Source organism: Artibeus jamaicensis, unplaced genomic scaffold (assembly GCF_021234435.1).
Source record: "Artibeus jamaicensis isolate MK-2021 breed Jamaican fruit bat unplaced genomic scaffold, CSHL_Jam_final scaffold_2172, whole genome shotgun sequence".
Taxonomy (NCBI): domain Eukaryota; kingdom Metazoa; phylum Chordata; class Mammalia; order Chiroptera; family Phyllostomidae; genus Artibeus; species Artibeus jamaicensis.
Genome location: NW_026522031.1, coordinates 2,589,907 through 2,608,965, shown reverse-complemented (window position 1 = coordinate 2,608,965; position 19,059 = coordinate 2,589,907). Strand labels below are relative to the sequence as shown.

The window sequence follows — 19,059 nt, the reverse complement described above, 5'->3', positions numbered from 1 at the left end:
GAAGAAGAGAAAAAGTGTTGCGAGTGGAGGGGAGAACAGAGGCACGAGTGTGAGGGCCAGCAGGAGAGAGGCCTTCTTTTAAAGGCTGCTGGGGCATGGAGGTCGGTCGGGTTTAGAGACCACGGAGGGAGGATGAGAAGGATGTAAAAAAGCGGAGAGCAAGACAAGGGCGGAATCAGGCAGGGCCGGCCCATCAGGCCCTGCTGAGGAGGCGGGTCTTTGTCTTCCAGGCACTGGGGAGCCACTTACAGGTTGTCGGTGGAAGAGCGATGTGGTCCAAGTTGTCTCTTAGACAGAATATTCTGCCCTGGCTGCCGTGGCTCAGTGGACTGAGCGCCAGCCTGTGAAGCCATAAGTTGCTGCGTCCACTCCCTACTAGGGCACATGCCTAGGCTGTAGGCTAGGTCCCCATGTGGGGGCGAACAAGAGGCAACTAATCAATGTTTCTCTCCTTCTCTTTCTCCTCCCCTTCTCCTCTCTCTAAAAATCTAAATTTTTAACCTAAAACACCTAAAAAAAGAAAGAATATTCTGAAGACTGACTACACTGTACAACTCTGGGAAACTATGAACACCGAATATCGACAGAAGCAAGATGTGGACTGGAACAGTATCATTGAGTCCAAGACCTAAGCACCACACCCGAAAACTCTGGTGTGGTTATGTCACCGGACAAGCACGGGGAATGAGGATGGAACCTGGGGACACCAGCATTTCCTGAAGGGACAAGCAGAGCAAAGACACCCTACAGGAAACTGAAGGGGACATGGTCAAAGAGAACTGAATGTGGCCACCACGGACGGAAAAGTACCGGTCCGATGTAGTAACTAGGAGGCTATCCCCGACCTTGTCAACTGCAGGTTCCATCAAGTGACAGGACAGAACCCAAACCTCACTAAACTGAAGTGGAGACAGAGACCGCGAGTGTGAGGCGCGCTTTCGAGAACGGCACAAACAGGAGAGAGAGACAGGGCAGTGGGTAAATGGGGGCACACAGCTGAGAGAGCGCTTGGAAGAGTGAGAAATGGGGGGCTAAAGATGCAAGGGAGAAAAAGGGTAACGGGATGTGGGCTGGGGATGGGATGCAGGTCGGGGTGCGGGCCGGCCTTGGGCGGAGGAGCCAGTCTCACCCAGAGACAAAGAACGAACGTGCACACGAACAGCTGTCCGGTGCGCTTTACTTTCTCTGCAATGGGAGTTATTGTTGTCTAAGGAGGAGTGTGGAGAAGGCAGAGCAGGAAACAGGAAATCTGCGGATATTTCAGAATAAATGTGAGGCGCACGAGAGCAACCTGGCAGGGGGTGTGGTGCCCAACCCCCTCCAGGAGCATTCAGCAGCCTGGCCGTGGGCCGGCCAGTCGGCGGGGCTGGGATCCTGCCCTCTGGGGACTCAGACCTGCACCCTCCAGTCGGGCCCTTCCTCCGTAAATAAAGTGTGTGACAACTGTTTTCTACGGGTGGGGCTTTGGGAACAACCCTGAAAAAGACAAACAGGGCTTCTGCTCTTTTTAGTCTTATGATTAAGAGAAGAAACAAACGGAACCAAAAAAAAGCACAATAGTGGTGAATATCACACAGAGAAGTTCACAGCGCCAGAAAGAAAAGGTAGGAGCTGCCTAACCGAGACTGTCTCCCCAGACAGGGCGGAAATGATACGAGACCTGGACACGTGGCAGAGGACTGTTAGGTGAAACGGGAGGAAGAAAGAGGGAGAGCTTTCACGAGAGAACGGCATGTCCAGAGGCCCTCCGGGGAACCCCGAAACAGAGGAACCTGTCGCCCAGCGAGACCTGGAAGTCCCACGTGCTGAAAGGTCAAGTGTGGCAAGGGGACACACGTTTCGTGGGGATGTATCCACAGGGACCCACGACATGTAGAGCTGATGAGAACTGTGGACGTGAGTCTCAAACGCAACAGCAATCTGCACTTGTAACAAGACTGGCAATGGGAGGCAAAACAGATGAGAAAGAGACAGGAGCAGATGCAGGGAGGATGCTAGGAGCCCTTCAGTAAGAATCCAGGCCAGGGGAGATGGTACTACAAACAAGGGCGGTGCCAGTGAGGACAGACAGAGGAACTCAAACAAAGTAAGAGGCGTAAAAGAAGCAAAGTCACTTAGGATGTACAATCTGAATGTGGGGAATAAGGATGAAGGACAAGTGGAAGATGATGGTCAGTCTTTAGTTTGGGAAATCAGTTGGAGGGTGAGCGGTGCTAATCACTGAGAAAGCACAGGTTGGACGGGAAAGCTTTTGATTTTACTTTACAGTCCATTGAGGCAGCTGTGAAGCATCCGAGTAGACAGGTTAAGTAAGCAGCTGAATGCATAGATCCCCAACCTTGTCATGTAACAGTCCTCGAACTCTTTATATCTGTGAAGAGACACCAGAGGGGAACTTCCTCAACATAATAAAGGCTGCGTGGGACAAGCCCGCGGCTCACATCACACTCAACAGTGCAAGACTGAACGCATTCCCTCAGATCAGGAACAAGACAAGGGTGCCCACTCAACATCTCATTCAACACGGTATTGCAGCTGACATGATCTTATGTGCAGAAAACCCTAGAGATTTCATGCAAAAAAATAGTCAGAATAAACAAATTCGGCAAAGTTGATGATTACAAAAGTTAGCATGCAAAAAATCAGTTGCATTTTTATACGCTAACAATGAACAATCTGAAAAGAAATTATGAAAATAATCCTATTTATGAGAGCGTCAAATAGAATAAAATATTTAAGAATAAATTAACCAAGGAGACAAAAGGTTTGCACACTAAAAACTACAAAAAAACTGCTGAAAGACATTAAAGACAAGCATAATGGGAAGCTACCCCAATGTTCATAAATTGAACCACTTAAAATGTCCACATAGCCCAGAGTGATCTACAGATTCACTGAAATTCGTATCAAATCCCAGTGGCATTTTTTGCAGAAATAGAAAAAAAGTCCTAAAATTTATATGGGATCTCATGGGACCCCAAATAGTCAAAACGATCTTGAAAAAGAACGGAATTGGAAGACTTACACATTCTAATGTTAGAACACATTACAAAGCTACAGTCATCAAAACCATGTAGCACTGGCATAAAGACAGAGCAACGAAACAGAACAGAGAGCCCAGAAGTAAATCCATGCATACTCGACCAAATGACCTCCAACGAGGATGCCAAAACGGCACAATGGGGAGAGGCTGAAAATGAATTTAAGACCTAAATATAAGGCCTAAAACTATAAAAATTCTGGGAGAAAACAGAGAGAAAGCTTCATGACTTTAGATTTGGCAATACTTTCCTGAATGTGACCCAAAAGCAGAGGCAACAAAAGCAAAAACAGACAACTGGGATGATAGCGAACTTCTGTGCATCAAATGATACAATCAGCAGAGAAAAAAGACAATCTACAAAAAGGGAGAAAATATTTGCGGACTTACACAGCTCATAAGGGATTAGAGAATGCTTACAACTTAACAACATAAAACCAAGTAACTTTATTTTTTTAAATGGGCAAAGGACTTAGACATTTCTCCAAAGAAGATACATGACCAAGAAACATATAAAAAGATGTTCAACACCATCAATCACTAGAGAAATGCAAGTCAAAACCACGAGATGCCCTATCTCCCCCATTAGGATGGCTGCTATCAAAAACCTGGAAATAAGGAGTGCCAGTGAGGACGCGGAGTAACGGGGGCCCACGTGCACCTGGCGGGAATGAAAAGTGGCACAGCCGACATGGAAAACAGTTCACACACAGAACTACCATGCGATCCCGCAACCCCACCCCTGAGTGCACACCTGGGAGCATGGAAAACAAGACCTCAGACAGCTGTGCACCTCGGTGCACTGTACTAGCACTGTTCGCAGTAGCCAAGGGCTGGAAGCAGCCCAAATACCCGTCAACAGATAAATGGATGCAGAAAATGGGATGCATACACATAACTGGTATCTCTCACTCTGAGTGATATTGGTTAAAAAAAGGAAATCCTGCCACATGCTACAACATGGATGAACCTTAAGGACATCGTGCTAAATAAAACAAGCCAGCTACAACAGACAAATACCACGTGATTCCATGTATAGGAGGAATCACGAACAGTCCAAGAGGCCGAGAGCAGGAGGGAGGTGGCCAGGGGCTGGGGGAGGAGGAAGTGGGGAGTTACTGTTTAGTGGGTAGAGAGTTTCAGTTTTACAAGATGAAAAAGTTTTGGAGATCTATTGGGTAATAACGTGAATAATGTCACAGCAGTTGCCATACACTTAAAAATGGTTAATGTAAGGGAGTACACTTTATGTTAGGTGTTTTTTACGGTTTCTTAAAAGGGGGGGCTAAATTTAAAAAGGGCAAAATAGTACCACAGCACGCAGGAGAAAAGTTTGAGGACAAGAAGAGCAGCGGGAGGATGGGGGTTGCATTTCGAGCAGTGACCTTGAACATCAAGGGGGAAACCGCAAAGTGAGGCCTCCAGGCTCCCACTTTGAACCAGCGTCGGGTTCAAGCTGTTTTCCATCCAATTCAGCCTCCGCAGTAAGCACAGTGGTGGTTACCAGGTACTCGGGGGGGGGGGGTAGAGAGGAGGAATTCTTGTTTAATGAGTACGTGGTTTCTGTTTTGCAAGTCGAAAACCATTCTGGAGATGGATGGTGGTGACGGCTGCATAAGTATGCGGATGTATTCACTCAACACCACTGAACTTCGTACTTAAAAAAAATGGTTATGATGTTAAATTTTATGTTACGTGTATTTTACCAAAATAAAAATTGTACAAAAAAAGAGAATAAGGCCTCTGGTGTGCAGGAGACCTAGTGGAACTTTTCAAAGTTTTTTCTTTAATCCTCACAGGAGGATATGTTTTTATTGATTTTAGAGATGGCAGGGGAGAGAAACATCGATGTGAGAGAGAAATAGTGACAGGCTGCCCCACATACGCGCCCAGACCGGTGCTCGAACCGGTATGCGCCCTGAGCAGGAATCCAGTCAGCAACCTCCTGGTGCACAGGACAACGCTCCAACCCACTGAGCACGTGGCCATGACTACAGTGACAAATTATTATGGGACCTCTCAAGACACCCTGAACAGGGGACTCAGTCACTTCCTCAGACCTTCCCCTAGTAACAGGAACAGCGGCGCCCCACGGTGGGTGGGGAGTCCTCCCTGACTGCGCTCCCCAGGCCTGGACTGCCTGCCCCCACACAGCCAACCCTCCCTCCAACCTGCCGGGGGCACGAGGGGCTGTGTCCCCAGGCCCAAAACGGTGTCGCTCATGCCCATGATACCAAACGTAGATTTAACTCCTGACCTAACTGCGGATTCCCTCTCCCAGAAACACAGTCTTCATCAGCCAGTCTGGGGTGTTCTGGTCAGGCAGCAGTAATCTGCCCCACGGCCCCCTCCCTTCTCCGCAGACAGAAAAGGCAGGATTAAACCCTTCCCCTCCTCTCCCCACCCCTCCCCCAAATATCCTAGACCAAGAAAAATCCTTTCTTTTCTTTTGCTAATTGCTCCCTCGCCCCACCCTTCTTCCTAGCAAAACCCCCCACTGCACACAACCCCTCAGCGCACCCTTCCAGCTGCGAGAGGGGACGCTGCCCGGTCCCCAAATCTCTGTACAGCGCCCATTCGATCTCCACGTTTACTGTTGGATTTTGTGTTTTAACGGAGCCTCCCCTTGAGGACTCGAGTGTAGTTAGAAAAGGGAGGAACAGGCAACCACCATGGCTGTCATAGTCCATCTGTTAAAACCTTTCCTCCACCCTTTTCTTTTTTCTGTATTACGGGATTTGAGCTTCTTATGACTGTTCTTCATACACCAGTTAATGGAATTCAAGTGCTTAGCGTTGAGAACACTTAGAAAGAAAGGGGGGCGCAGTTTCGTCTTCTCTGTAGCTGCAAAACACTAGACCCCGCGTTGCACCATAAAACTACCTGAAAGTGGAGCACAGACGCTCACAGAAGCATAGCACGAACCTTCCCGACATGCGGACTGTGTCTGGAAGCCTCCCTGGCCTGTCTTCTGTTTGACAAAGCCATCATTTAAGACACCCGGATTACAGCGAAACTTGCCATATATTCAGAATGGAGCCCTTAATCCCCCCAAATCCTGCAAATTGATTGGCTCTCTGAATAATCTGTATAATTTTTATGCAAAAACTCTTGTGTATTTAAATCTTAGTACCCTATTAAATCAGAAGAGGCGCTCCGGCACTTTCTCCTCCCTCCAGGCCTGAAGGCTAATAAAACCCAGGACTCCGTGGAATTCCTTATTCAAACAAAAGGTCTGACAGCCTTCCTCTCATTTAAATGAAGCCCAGCTAGAGGGATGGAGGGGGGCAGTCACAGGGGCTGCAGGAGTAGAGCAGTCTGGTCCGGCCACCAGTGACGAGAGATCAGGAGGCTGTCGTGTGAAACAGGAGTGAAACCCCAAGGGGACACCAGTCCCAGTCCCAGTCCTGGTCCACTGTTAACGGGGCAGCTGACTTTCTCCCCCGAGGCTGGGCTCCATCGCTTCACCTCCCCAACCCGCAGCTACAACCTACAGCCACCACAGCATCAGCGTGAGCAGCTCTGCATAGCTCCAACTTTACAGATCTGGTTGCCGCAATAAGCCTCTATCTCTGTGGTTTCTAGACTTATTTTTCTTTCTACGCCACAGCATTTTATAGAGTCTGTGTTGGGAACCACCCTGCCTGGTTTCAGAGACTGTAACCCCAGTGGCTAAGGGTGAGCAAAGAGACCTTGGGGCCATAATCCACTAAGGAGACAAAGCTTATCTTCTGGGTAGGAGAGAGGCCTCTGCCCCCTTTAACCTCACCCTGCTCAGCCCTGAACGCCAATGTAAGATTCCTCAAGGGAGGGACAACCTAAGACAGTCATGGGACAAAGGGGCCCTCAGGGAAGGACTTTGGGGAGCTATAGAAAAAGGGGATGATGGACTCTTGCCCATCAGCTTTGACATAGTCTGAGTCCTCATTCTATCTATAAGAAGTCTAATCTCTTGGCTGCCTTACTTCCCCTGCCTGACTTAAGCCTGAAACAATTCCAGAGGGTGGTGCAGCCCTGAGCAGGAACAGGCAGTTCCCCAGGGCAATCAGACCTAAGAAAGAATGCATAAAATCCTGCGAAACTTGCTTTGCTAAGAATGTCCTCAATTTTCTGATAAGGGTTCAAGTATAAAACGAGTTTGTTTTCCAAAGTTTTATAGCCCTTTCGCTAACTGACCCTGACTCAGAATAAACCCTCATAGTTCTTTGAATCCTTACTGCCTGACAATAATTGATGAGCTTTACCTGTATTCCTATGCAAACTGAATCCAATAAATGCCCACTGAGGAACAGGCTCCTCCTCTGAGAGATTGCCCACCTTTCCTCCCCAAGCAGATCATGTCTTGGGTAAACTTATTCTCATCGATGGCAGATGGTGGCAGGGGGGGCAGGGCAGGGGGCGGTGCGGGCAAAGCTCCCCCAGAGAGACGAGCACAGCTGAACAAGATTTCACCCTCAGGCCCTCCGGGACAGTTTGGTTGCAGGAGGCAAGGTGGGGTGGGCTGGACTGGGGGCTCTCCGGTAGTTACCAGTGTTTTCCATACAGCCAATGGCTTCCCCATGTCAGCAGGCAGACTCCAGCTGTGGTTTTCTTCCAATGACTTCGAAGCGTTTTAAAGAACACAGTCATCTTCTAAAGGCAGAAAAAGAAAAAATGACACACGTGATCGCCCAAGGCCAGCACCAGGCGTCTCTGGGACTCTTCCGCGTTCAGCCCTCCATGTTCCCTTCCCTCGCTCTGCTTCTTTCTCGGGCATCTGCTCATCTCCTCCCTTCTAGTCCCACAGCCGTGACCTTCTCACCTGCCCACCCACCTTACGAAACTCCTTTCTTCACTTCTCTGCACCCCAACTCCATGTTCCCCTCCCTCACTGTGGCGGAAGGGAGGGGGTAGAAAGGCAAGAAGGGAATTCTAGGCTTCCTATTTTTCCTTTGTTCTTACAATCACTACGCACAGATGATGGGTGCTTATTGATCTGTTGTGTGTGCATAAAAGACTCAACACCAAATTAGTAATGTAAGAGCTTATTCAAAATGGAGGAGAGCACTAGACCCTCAAGAGGAGAATAAGCAGAGAACAGGCACAGAAACGAGGAGGAAATGTACGTGGCTACGTAAAAATGTTCAGCTCCCCCCCCCCACCCCCCAGGCTGGTGTGGCTCAGTGGACTGAGCACAGGCCTATGAACCAAAAGGTCGCTGGTCTGATTCCAGTCAGGGCACCTGCCTGGGTTGTGTGCCAGGTCCCTGGTTGGGGGAGTGCAGGAGATCGATGTATCTCTCATGCATCAATGTTTCTTTCCTCTTTCTCCCTCCCTTCCCCTCCAAAAATAAAATATATTTTTTTTAAAGTTTGGCTTCCCGAGTAATCAAAGACATGCAAATTACAAAGAGCTATCGATAGTCACCTATAAAATAAAATGTTTTCAATGCTCACATTCACTGATGACAAAATGAAATGAGACAGACCCTCTCATACACTCCCACGTGGAAGGTAAATCAGCTTACCGTCTCTAAAATACGAGGGGACAGTATATATCCTCATTCTGTTTGTCTGCTTCACAGCACTCATCACTCGATGATCCTCACTTGCTAATTTGTTTACTAGCTCCTCCCACTGGGATGTAAACCCCATCAGAGTGAGGATCTGGACTGTTCTGGTCACTGCTGTGTCCCCTGTGCCTAAAATAATACCTGGCTCATAATATCTTTGCAATCAGTAACTGTTGAACGTTCAGGACATGCTACCCCAAAATATGACACCTCAGCATATTGAATATTTTAAGCAGAATGAGTCTGACCTCCTCACTATTTTACCTACTGACCTCGAACAGGTCAAAAAACCCTCATGTGAAAGATGTTCTCTTTGCTCCTAGAGGAGAGCATCCTTCTCTCCCAGGGCAAAGGGACGCCAAGGAGAATCCCAGCGGGCAGCCCCCTGCTAAGTTTCCCACTTACAACAGTTACCTCATACCTTTTATTCGATCATAGTCCTCCACTCTTCATCAAACCTAGCATAAAATACTCAGGTCGGTTTGCCTGGGTCCTCCACTTCTTTTGAAGTCTCCCATGTCACGTAAAACTTTCTCTGAATAAATGTGCGTGCTTTGCTCCTGTTAGTCTGTCTTTGTCGGGTTAGTTTCCAGGCCCAGCTTCGGACCGCAAGAGGGTCAAGTGAAACTTTTCTTCCCCTACGTTAAATGTTGCTCCCCTAAGGATTTTTGATGTGGGAAAAACTCAAAATACAATGGTAAGTAAAATCAGCAGGCTAAAAAGCCGGATATAACTGGTACTATCCTAGTTATGTCCAAACATAAATATAAATGGGAAAAACACAAACAGAAAGAAACACAAAAATGTAAGTACTTCCCTCTTGGCTGTGGGATAATGGGCGACATTCATTTTATTTATTAAATTATAATGTGTTTTCTAAGTTTTCTAAAGTGAAATCATTTTCTAAACAGATAAATATTTAAACGGAATTTTTTATGACTATGTGTGCATGCGGTAAATAAACCAATAAAAAAAAAAGCCGCTTTCACTGAAGATTCTACTTTTCTTATTACTCCCTGGAACTGCAGACAAAGGCTCACTGCTGCCCTGACTTTAATTAGGTTCCTCTGGGCTCTCTGCTGGTCTGAGCCCCACTGTGGGTTTCCCTCTGTCCTAACAGGATCCAGTTCGGTCAAGAATCCTGTCAAGTTGGTTTAGCGCGCACACACACCCACACCCACACCCACACCCACACACACACGCAACCCACCCTTGGTCTTCTGACCACCCTGCCAGACTGAGTCATTCTAACAAGAATCCCCTGCTGTACCCCTGATATTTTCTGTAAGTAATTTTTCATCCACTGATCTCCACCTGGTTCTTGGCTGTACGCCCCCACCGTCCTGGGTGGGGTCGGAGCCCAGTCATCTGCTCCTACGCCAACACACCTACTGCAGTGGTCTCTACATCCGTGGAGATAGATGCCTCTCCCTTGCCTCCTTAATAAAGTCCGCCTTACCACTCTTTAACAAGTGTCATGAAATAACTGTTTTCTTTAACACCACCATTGGTTAAAATTCCTCCCAAGGCAAGAAACGTCTTTATCACCAGCAACGGCAAGACCAGTACCAGAAAGTACAGCTTCCTGTGACCCCAGGGGCCCAGTCCAGGCTGGCAGTAATGGAACCCGAAGGCACACCTGGTAGTAGTTGGGAGGTGACACAGAGGAGCGCGGTTGTGCATGGTCAGGGAAGTCTTCCCAGGAGTGACAGTGACACTGAGTCTTGAAGAATGAGTAGGAGTTACCAAAACAGGAGCTAACGAGACTGATATGTACAAAGGCACAAAAGATGCCAAAGTGAGCTCGGGAAACACAAGGAAATAGACAAGTACAGATAAGAACGGGGTGTGTGGGGGAGTATCTAGAACAAGGCCTCTCCAATGCTAGTAAAAAAAATTGCTGAAATTCTGAGAACATACATAAAATGCAGATTCTTGAGCATCACCCTCCACGACCCTGATTCCTTCTAGCTGGGCTGTCATCGTCATTTGTAACAAGTACACCCAAGTTTCTAACTGAGGTCCGCACTACACCACACTCTGAGCAACAGTGGTCAGGAGGTGAAGGATGGGGAAGGTGGGGGAGGTCCGGAAAAGATCAGGAAGGACCTTGAATCCACACTGGAGACTTTGGATATTATGTTGAAGATTACAAAAACCTTGAAGGGATTTAAGCGAGTGAGGGATATGATTATTATATCTGAACTGTAGAAAAGATCACTTCGTAGCAGGATGGCAAACAGACTGGATGAAGCTGAGCTTAAAGCTAAAAAGAACCAGTAGGAAGTTATTACCATAACCTCTAGTCACCAAAAGGAAGGAAGAAGGAAGGAGCAATGGAGATAGAGGATGGATTTGGGAGATCTTTATAAAAGAGAATTTGGGCCCTGGCTGGTGTGGCTCAGTGGACTGAGCGCAGGCCTGGGAACCAAACTGTCACTGCTTTGATTCCTAGTCAGGGCACAGGCCTGGGCTGCAGGCCACGTTCCCAGTGGGAGGTCCACAAGAGGCAACCACACATTGATGTTTCTCTCCCTCTCTTCCTCCCTCCCTCTCTGTTTAAATATAAATAAATAAAACCTTCAAAAAGAGAGAGTAAATTTGGAAGGACCTGGTGATCCATTGATGGTAGAAGGTGAGAGAACAGGAACCAAGCCAGGTTCGTACTTGGGTGACTGGGTAATGGTTTCAATCATTAGATTTGGAGTGTTGGTTTCTGGAGAAAGGCAGTGCATGCACTTTAGGAGGCGCTAAGCTTGAGATGGTTGTAGGGCATCCAAGTAGAAATGATCAGTGAAGCAGTTTGAAGCTGGGAGAAACGGGGTAGAAGATGTAGATTTCAGAATGATACGGATGCGGGATTCTTGGCTATGAAGGAGGTTGAGTTTGAGTGCAGCTGAAATCATCCAAGGGCAGAGATGGAGAAGAATGCCAATAAGTCCGAGAACAATCTAAGAGTCCGTGTGTCTGTTTAAAGATCACCACGACCCAATGAATAATTCGTGTGTTATAAGAACAGTGAAAACACACAGGCTACCTACCCGGTGTGTTGCAAAGAGCACTGGTTCAAAGGTCCTGAGACTTAGCCTCTAGCTGCAGCTTTGCCACTCACTGGCAGTGTCCTCTGGGTAAGTCATTTAGCCTCTGCCCCTATTTCTTCATCAGTAAAAAGAGGACCCGCCACCTGCTCTGACTAACGTATTAGCCTGTAAGGATCACACCTGACAGAGCTGGGAATGCACTTCCCTCATCAGTAAAATGAAGACACACCACCTGCTTGATGAACTCATTAGGCTGCATGGATCGCAGCTGATGGGGCTGTGAACGCACGCTGTAAATTTCTCTGTAAGCATTTAAGTTGTCATTCCAATGTGCAATATTTCAGCTAACAATGTATATGCCTTCTAAGTACCCAGTGGAATTCTCTTTCCCCAATATCGCTAAAAGTCCAACTTTTATATGTTCTGATATTTCTAACCTGAAAAGCAGGGTGTTCTTTCCCCTGGAGGAATTGCCAAAATCTAATTGTATTGAACCCAGGTGAGGGTTCTCTCGCTAGACCCCAAACCCCTCGCATGCAGTTTCTGTCCACGCTCCTGTAGCAAACAGAACGTGGTAAAGCACCTGGAATGAATGAACCCAATCAATCGACCAGACACTATTCTCCCCGTTTGTCAAATAACTAAGATGAAGCCCAAAGGAATAAAATAAGGGTCACACAAGTTAGCGACAGCCCTGGGACCAGAACCCGGGACAGCTGATTCCCTCGGTGACCACAGGGACCCCGCCATCCGCAGCGGGTCCTCCCCGCGACACTGGCGCTGGGCCCTCCAGGCTCCGCCCGCACTCGCGACCCTGACGCAGGCCTCCGACCCGAGGTCCCCACGACCGAGCGCGACCCCTGCGACTCCGCTCCGCGGCTCGGGGCTCGTCGCTCACGTCTAGTCCCAGCGCCCCGCTCCCCGCTCAGGCCCCGTGGCACTCACCACCGCCGGTCCGCTCGCCGCCCCGCCTTCCTGTGTGCTCCCTCAAGCGTCCTCCGCTCCTTTCAGGGAAACGCTGCCGTCGCCCTCGGGTTCCGGCCCGGGTGCCCGCCGCTTGTGTAGGCGCCGGTGCGGTGTGCAGGGGCCGCCACCTGGGGGCTGCCTTCATTTTTCGTGCACTCATCTACCTACTCAACCTTTCATCTATCACTCAACTCTATTTTAGGGCCTAGCACTACATCAGCAAAGAGGAAAAAGGACTCGTGGACATGGACGGCAGTGAGGTAGTTGCTGGGGGGAGGGGGGCCTAAGGGGACTAAATGGTAGTGGAAAAATATATTATAAAAATTCTATTTTAAAAAATAAAATAAAAATAAGAAAAAATATCTCAATGAACAGGGCGATTTTAGGTAGTGATAAGGGCCACATAGAAAATGAAACGGGTGATATAAAGGAGGTGAGTGGGGGAGAACTATTTTAAATGAGGCAAAGTTAGGCTCCCTGGGTGAGGGGCAATTAATCTGAGACCTAAAAAGTGAGAAGGAGCAGGTCAGACAGAGATCCAGGGGAACAGCGTGCCCAGGGGATGGAACAGCCAGTGCAAATCTCTATAGCCTGAGGCAGTTTGACAGGTCAGGGGTCAGTGTGTGCGAAGCCCAGGGAGGTGAGGAGTAAGGAGTGGAATGAAGCTTCAGCAGTGGGCAAGACAGGCCATGGTGTTGAGGAGTTAGGACATTAAACCAAAAGGGATGGAAAGGTGTTGAAGGGATTCAGTCCTGGGAACAATGTGATTTGTTTACATTTTAATTTAATTTAATTTCATTGATTTTCAGAGAGAGAGAAACATCGATTTGTTGTTCCACTTATTCATGCATTTGTTGGTTGATTCTTGAATGCACCCTGACTGGAGATCAAACCCACAACTTTGACACATTGGGGTGATGCTCTAACCAACTGAGCTACCTGGCCAGGGCTTTGGTTTACATTTTTAAATATCTCTCTGGCCATATTATAGTGAAGAGATTCTAGGAAGCAAGAAAGCTACAGAAAAGCCAGGGCAGATGCTGACCAACCAACAGCACCTTCACTTCTCCATCCCCCTCCCCACCCCTACCCCCCACCCCCAACTCCACCCCAGTCAGCCCAGGCTTCCTTCTTTCCTCCTTCTGACCATTGTTCTGTCAACTCAACAATGTGCTAAGTGCGTGTCAGGATGCCCTCATACACAGCGCCCCTCAGGTTGCAAGCTTAGAGAGATCACTTGCAACCAGGTCTCCGCGTTTACAGGCTGCACCACAGCTCAGCTTCACCTTCTGCCCAGTTCACCTTCTGCTCCACCTTCTTCAAAGGTGTTGATTCTGAACACTAAACCCCGTGTGCCAAACAGAATGACCCCCTCCTTCCCCAAAGATGCCCCTCTTAATCCCTGGAACCTGCGACTACCTCACAGATGTGACTAAGTTAAGGATCTTGAGAAGTTTACCCTGCATTATCCAGGTGGGCCCAGTATAATGAGAGGGGCACTCATAAGGAGGAGACCAGAGATGAGAGCGTGGGGGGAGGGAGATGAGGAAGGAGCCATAAGCCAAGGAATGCAGGCAGGATTTAGAGTGGTGATATATTCTAAAATTGGTCGTGGGGACGGTTGCACCACTCCATGAATGTACTAAAAACCACGGAACTGGGCACTTTGAATGGGAAGATTGTCTGGCATGAGACTTATAGCTCAATAAAGCAGTTTTTAAAAAGAAAGTGATAGTCCGTCCCCGGTTTCCCTTAGATAAGATCAAAGGTGTACATGATACCTGAAACTGCTAGGACCTTTGTTCAGCGGTGAAGGGAGCCAGCCTGGGGCAAAGCCAACTCGATAAAAAAGAACCGGAGTCCGTGATGACGTCATCGAGCCCAGCGGGTCGACCCTGCCCAGAGCTTGCTCACACTCTAGGTGTCCTATTATGTGAAATAATAAAATCCTTTATTGTTAAGCCAACAGAGTCAGGGATTTCTCATCCTTGAAGATAAACTACAAGCCTACTGATGCATACAGAACACAGTGAGGACAGTGTTTTTAGAAAGATTATGTGGTTTTAAGTGTGAGGGGTGGGGAGGCAAGTAAAAATAGAAGGCAGAAAGGAGCTCCTTGACATCAATGGTATCCTTAAACTTTTCTTGTTCCTGACATCATCACCCAACTATTTCCCTGGACCTGTGCCCTGCTCAGACCCCAATTCTGTGGGTTTGTTAACAATAAAACCGAGTTAAAGGTTCAGAAAAAGTGATAAAACACTCATATCACAATGAATGAATAGCCCTAAATGTAGCATCTCAAATGAATCCTGCATGAGGGACTAGATCTTCCCGGGCAGAACTTCTACCAGAGAAAATTATCTGCAAAGTCTTTTAACATTCATTTTGGTTTAGTTACTTATTGTATGCACAGAGATGCTTCTTTAGACCACTCTGTTTACTTTGAGAAAAAATATGAAAGGAGGTTCTTAGGATATTTATGCTTAAAATCTCTTCCTTATTGTAACCTTTAATACCCACTGCATCTATTGCTGCCAGATTGGAAACATGTAAATGTGACCTTTCAAGAAAGCAGTGGGTTCCCGAGAGAAGGCGCATCCTCCACATCATAACACGGAGCCCACAGGAACCCTCCGTGATGCCCGCTCACCCTTGATCCACATGGCTGTGCCTTTTCCTAAATGTGACTTCTTTTGTTCATGGGTCATCTGGCTGGCACTTTCCAACGACCTGTTTAATGTAGGAGCGAAAAGGGACAAAGGCAGGGTCCATGTTGATTGCATGCAGCGAAGGCCCCAATATTGTTTTGCAAAACCCAGCCTGCCAGAGAGGTGGGGTCGGCAGGCAGGAACTGATGCACCGGTGGCGCCTGTTTACCCAGGGACCTCAGTGGGTGTAACACCCAGCTGAGAGTCTAAACTTCAGATTCAGCAAGAATATTATTCTTTTGGTGCAAGCATCCCTTTATTGGGTATTACCTGTTTGATACAATGGAGATAAGAAACGAACATTTTGGGTGTTTGCAAGCTGTGCTGTCCCCCAAGTCTGCTACTAGATTTCCTGACTCACATATTCTGGTGAAAGGAGGAAGAGTTACCACGGATCACGCTCGTTCAAAGACTCCCCTCAGTCTGACAGGCAGCACTCCACACTGAAAGCGCTTGTTTAACCAGCTGGAGGCACCCGTGGATTTAACATGCCATTCTTCTGCTCTGTAAGGCCAGTGCCTGGGGTATGGTGAGAACAGCGACTCTCATGGGCTGTAGTCTGTTGTCTAACTTGGGTTCTGGGGTTAGAAGCAATGGTACATAAGATACCATGACCATTTGTAAGGCCCCTGGTAAGTCCCCAGATGGTGGCTTTGGCAAGACATGTCAGGCATGGAAACTAACACCAAACTGTGAATCCTTCCTGGGTCTTGCTGTGGGCTCCATTCAACCTCCTCATCCACCCCCAGGTCCCAGGAGTATGATCAGACCTGATGGGTCTTCAGGGCTATGATGGCTTTTCATCAGCACACACAGATGTCATATCTGTCGCCTCAGACGTGTGTCCCTTCTTTGAGTGGAGGATACAGTGCACATCACAGTGTCCTTCACTGTGATGGCTTTAATGCAGTGGGCCAGCCCACAGGATGTCTTCGGCCAACGGGGCTAGTGTGGCAGTAAAAGTCCCTTGCCCTCAGTGGCTGCAAGTTTCCAGGGGACCCTGGATCAGAACAGGTGCCAAAGGTACCTTTGAGACCTAGGGCACGCAGGGATGGGCTGGTTAAGATGGGCCACTAGAAAGACTAGCAGTCCAAGAAAAGGTGGAAGATGGCAAAGAAAGGAAGTGAGAACCTTTTTAATTTTTGTGGGGAACTCTGGAGATACTGCTGTACCACTGAAATCCGGCTTTCCTACATTAGTTCTGTCTTGAACAAGGGAAGTTCCCAACAATAATTTTAAAATAAAATTATGCTCTGAGCTCTTTTTGGCAAGTATACCCAACGACTGTTTTAAAAGATTGAATCTGTGTTCAGTTCACAGCTCTCTCTGCAGAGCCCCCAGCAGGTTATCTCCATCAGCATTTCTCACGGTGCGTTTACAGAGCATCATTTCAGAGCAGAGTTAATAGTTACACACACACACACCAAACAACAGCAACAAAAATATCCAATAAATCCATGAGCATAGAAATCACTGAAAGTGTCTTTATATTAGAATTCAATAGAACCTTTGATATATAAATGAACATACGAATTTCCAAACGAGTAACACAGTGCACAGTGTTTTATGCATTTCAGTTGGAAATAAAACTTAGACTTCTTGACTGTAAGTGTTGTGGAGTCAAGGGGTATTGCAGAAATACTACCAGACTTCAAGACAAGAAACCCAGGTTCAATTTCCAGATCTTCTGCTTAGTTGTTATATCGTTGGGCAGTTGCTTAAAATGTCTGAATCTCTGTTTCTTCATGAACAGAAAATTCTCTAACCCACAGGGCTAGTCATGAAAATTAGTTATTGATGTAAAATCACCTGCTAGGTGCCAAATACATGTAAGCTCTCTGTTTAACTCCAAACCACGTGCCCCCTTTTTTAAAAAAAATGCGGCTTGTAGTGTGGCAATAGCCAGAGGAAAGGGGGAGCAAGGCCTGGGGGGGGGGCAAAGACTGGGGGGGGGATGGGACATCTGCAATAATGTCAACAATAAAGGTAAAAAAAAATTCATCATGAATTGTATGAATTACACTTAAAATGTTACCTACAGAGATGTGCCTAAAAGTTTAAAACAGGAGAAGGAGATGTGAGTTGACATTATATATACTTAATGTATATAGCAAATGCAATAACCTGCCATCCACATGACAGAAATTCTCTGGAATTCTGGTGCCCGAACCAGGGACAGAGTGACCCGAAGCCTTTACAGTACAGTTGGTGAGTACAGAATGGGATAAAGATGGCTGACCCGCTGGTAGGAGGACACCAATGTCACTGCAGCAAAACAAGACAAATAGCAACAGAAAAGGAGGGACAGTCTGAAGCAACACCGCAAAAGGAAGATAACCCAGCACCCAGCCAGGCTCTCGCCTCCTTCACTGGACACATTTGGCCTTGGGCAGCTAACGGAGACTTTCTTGCTTTGATAGAGAAATGGCAGTAACACTTCCTCTGCGTGCGGGTAGGGGCTGGATCAGATTCCCCTTCCAGCTTTGCTCGGCTGTCCCTCTGATCTTGGCCCCCTGGTCGCAAGTTGCCCGATATCCCACACTGCAAAAACACTACATCCTGCTACTAACTGTGTATGTAATTGCTGAGATTAAGTTCTGTGACTTAAAATTTCTGACGTTAATTCTTATGCTCTTAATATAGTCATTACTTCCCTGAGGTCTCTTATCTTAAACTTGAAGAGAAAGCTTCTAATCCTTCTAGGTTGAAACCAGGGCAAGAAGCCTTGGTTCCCTGCTCGGGTAGCGTGGCCAGCCTGAAGCGCGCGCCACTAGATGGCGCCGAAGACCCGACAGTAGCGGGAGAACTGGGAATAAACACCCACAAGCCATTTTCTTCTGGGCCCATCCGTTGGCACCTGGCTGCCGTTTCCTTCATTGCCAGGGATCTTGGGGGATATCTTGGCTTGAATCTAATGCAGACAGTCTGTCCTCAGTGCTCAGCAGCTCGTTAAGGGGTCTTCGGTTCAGCGATAGTATCTCCAGGACCTATCCCAAGGTCATTGATGAGCGAGGCTTTCTGCCGCGGCCCCGCACCTTCGCTCAGTCCCCAGTCTGGGGCCTGGCTGGTGTTTCTTCAACCACCCATTCAAGTGTATTGCCTGTCGTGCGTGTCGGGCACACCACTAGGGATGATGTGGTTGCAGAGGTACCAGACTTCCTCCCTGTTTCTCTGCACCGTGCCCCAGGGTGAGCGCTCAGGCCCTGAACTCAGGGGACCGAGCTGCTGGCAGCTGAGCTGTGTTTTCGGGAGGGGCCAGAGGGGAAAATACTGTGGTTCTTTTATTTACGACTGGCCCATAATCCCTCTCTCCTCCGACACACACCATCTCCGCGCTACTAGCTACGAGATTTCCCTGCCTAGCCCGTCCCCCCACCCATCAAGCTGCCTTACACCCTTTTCTTTCTAATTCAGCTCTTGCTCTTTAATATGATTTGGTTTGGGGTGTTTTATTTTTTTTAGGTAAAGAGTCTGTTGGGAATACATTATCATGGAATATTGTCCAGCAATGAAAAAATGAGCTACCAAAGAAATGACGTGAAGAAACTTTAAACACATATGACTAAGTGATAGAAGCCAATCAGAAGGGCCGTATACCGTAGGATTCCAGCCGTAGGACCCCTGGAAAAAGTAAAAATATCCATAGTTGCCAGGGGCTCGGAGGGGGGAGAAGACGGATAGGTGGAGGGAACACAGGGGATTTTTAGGGCAGTGAGACCAGTCTGTATGACACTGTAACAGGGCATAGAT

General features: G+C 47.7%; 1 protein-coding gene across 1 annotated transcript in view; it reads right to left on the bottom strand.

The window, feature by feature from the left end:
• The window catches only part of AGK (acylglycerol kinase), a 74,802-nt gene extending 62,184 nt beyond the window's left edge, over nt 1-12,618 (bottom strand). Inside the window, exons 1-2 of the mRNA XM_037138936.2 lie at nt 12,578-12,618; nt 7,569-7,672 (exon numbers count right to left, since the gene is read on the bottom strand). Coding sequence (XP_036994831.2) covers nt 7,569-7,669 — 101 coding nt within the window. The 5' untranslated portion in view covers nt 7,670-7,672; nt 12,578-12,618. The remainder of the gene's footprint in view (nt 1-7,568; nt 7,673-12,577) is intronic.
• Between the last annotated feature and the right edge of the window lie 6,441 nt (nt 12,619-19,059).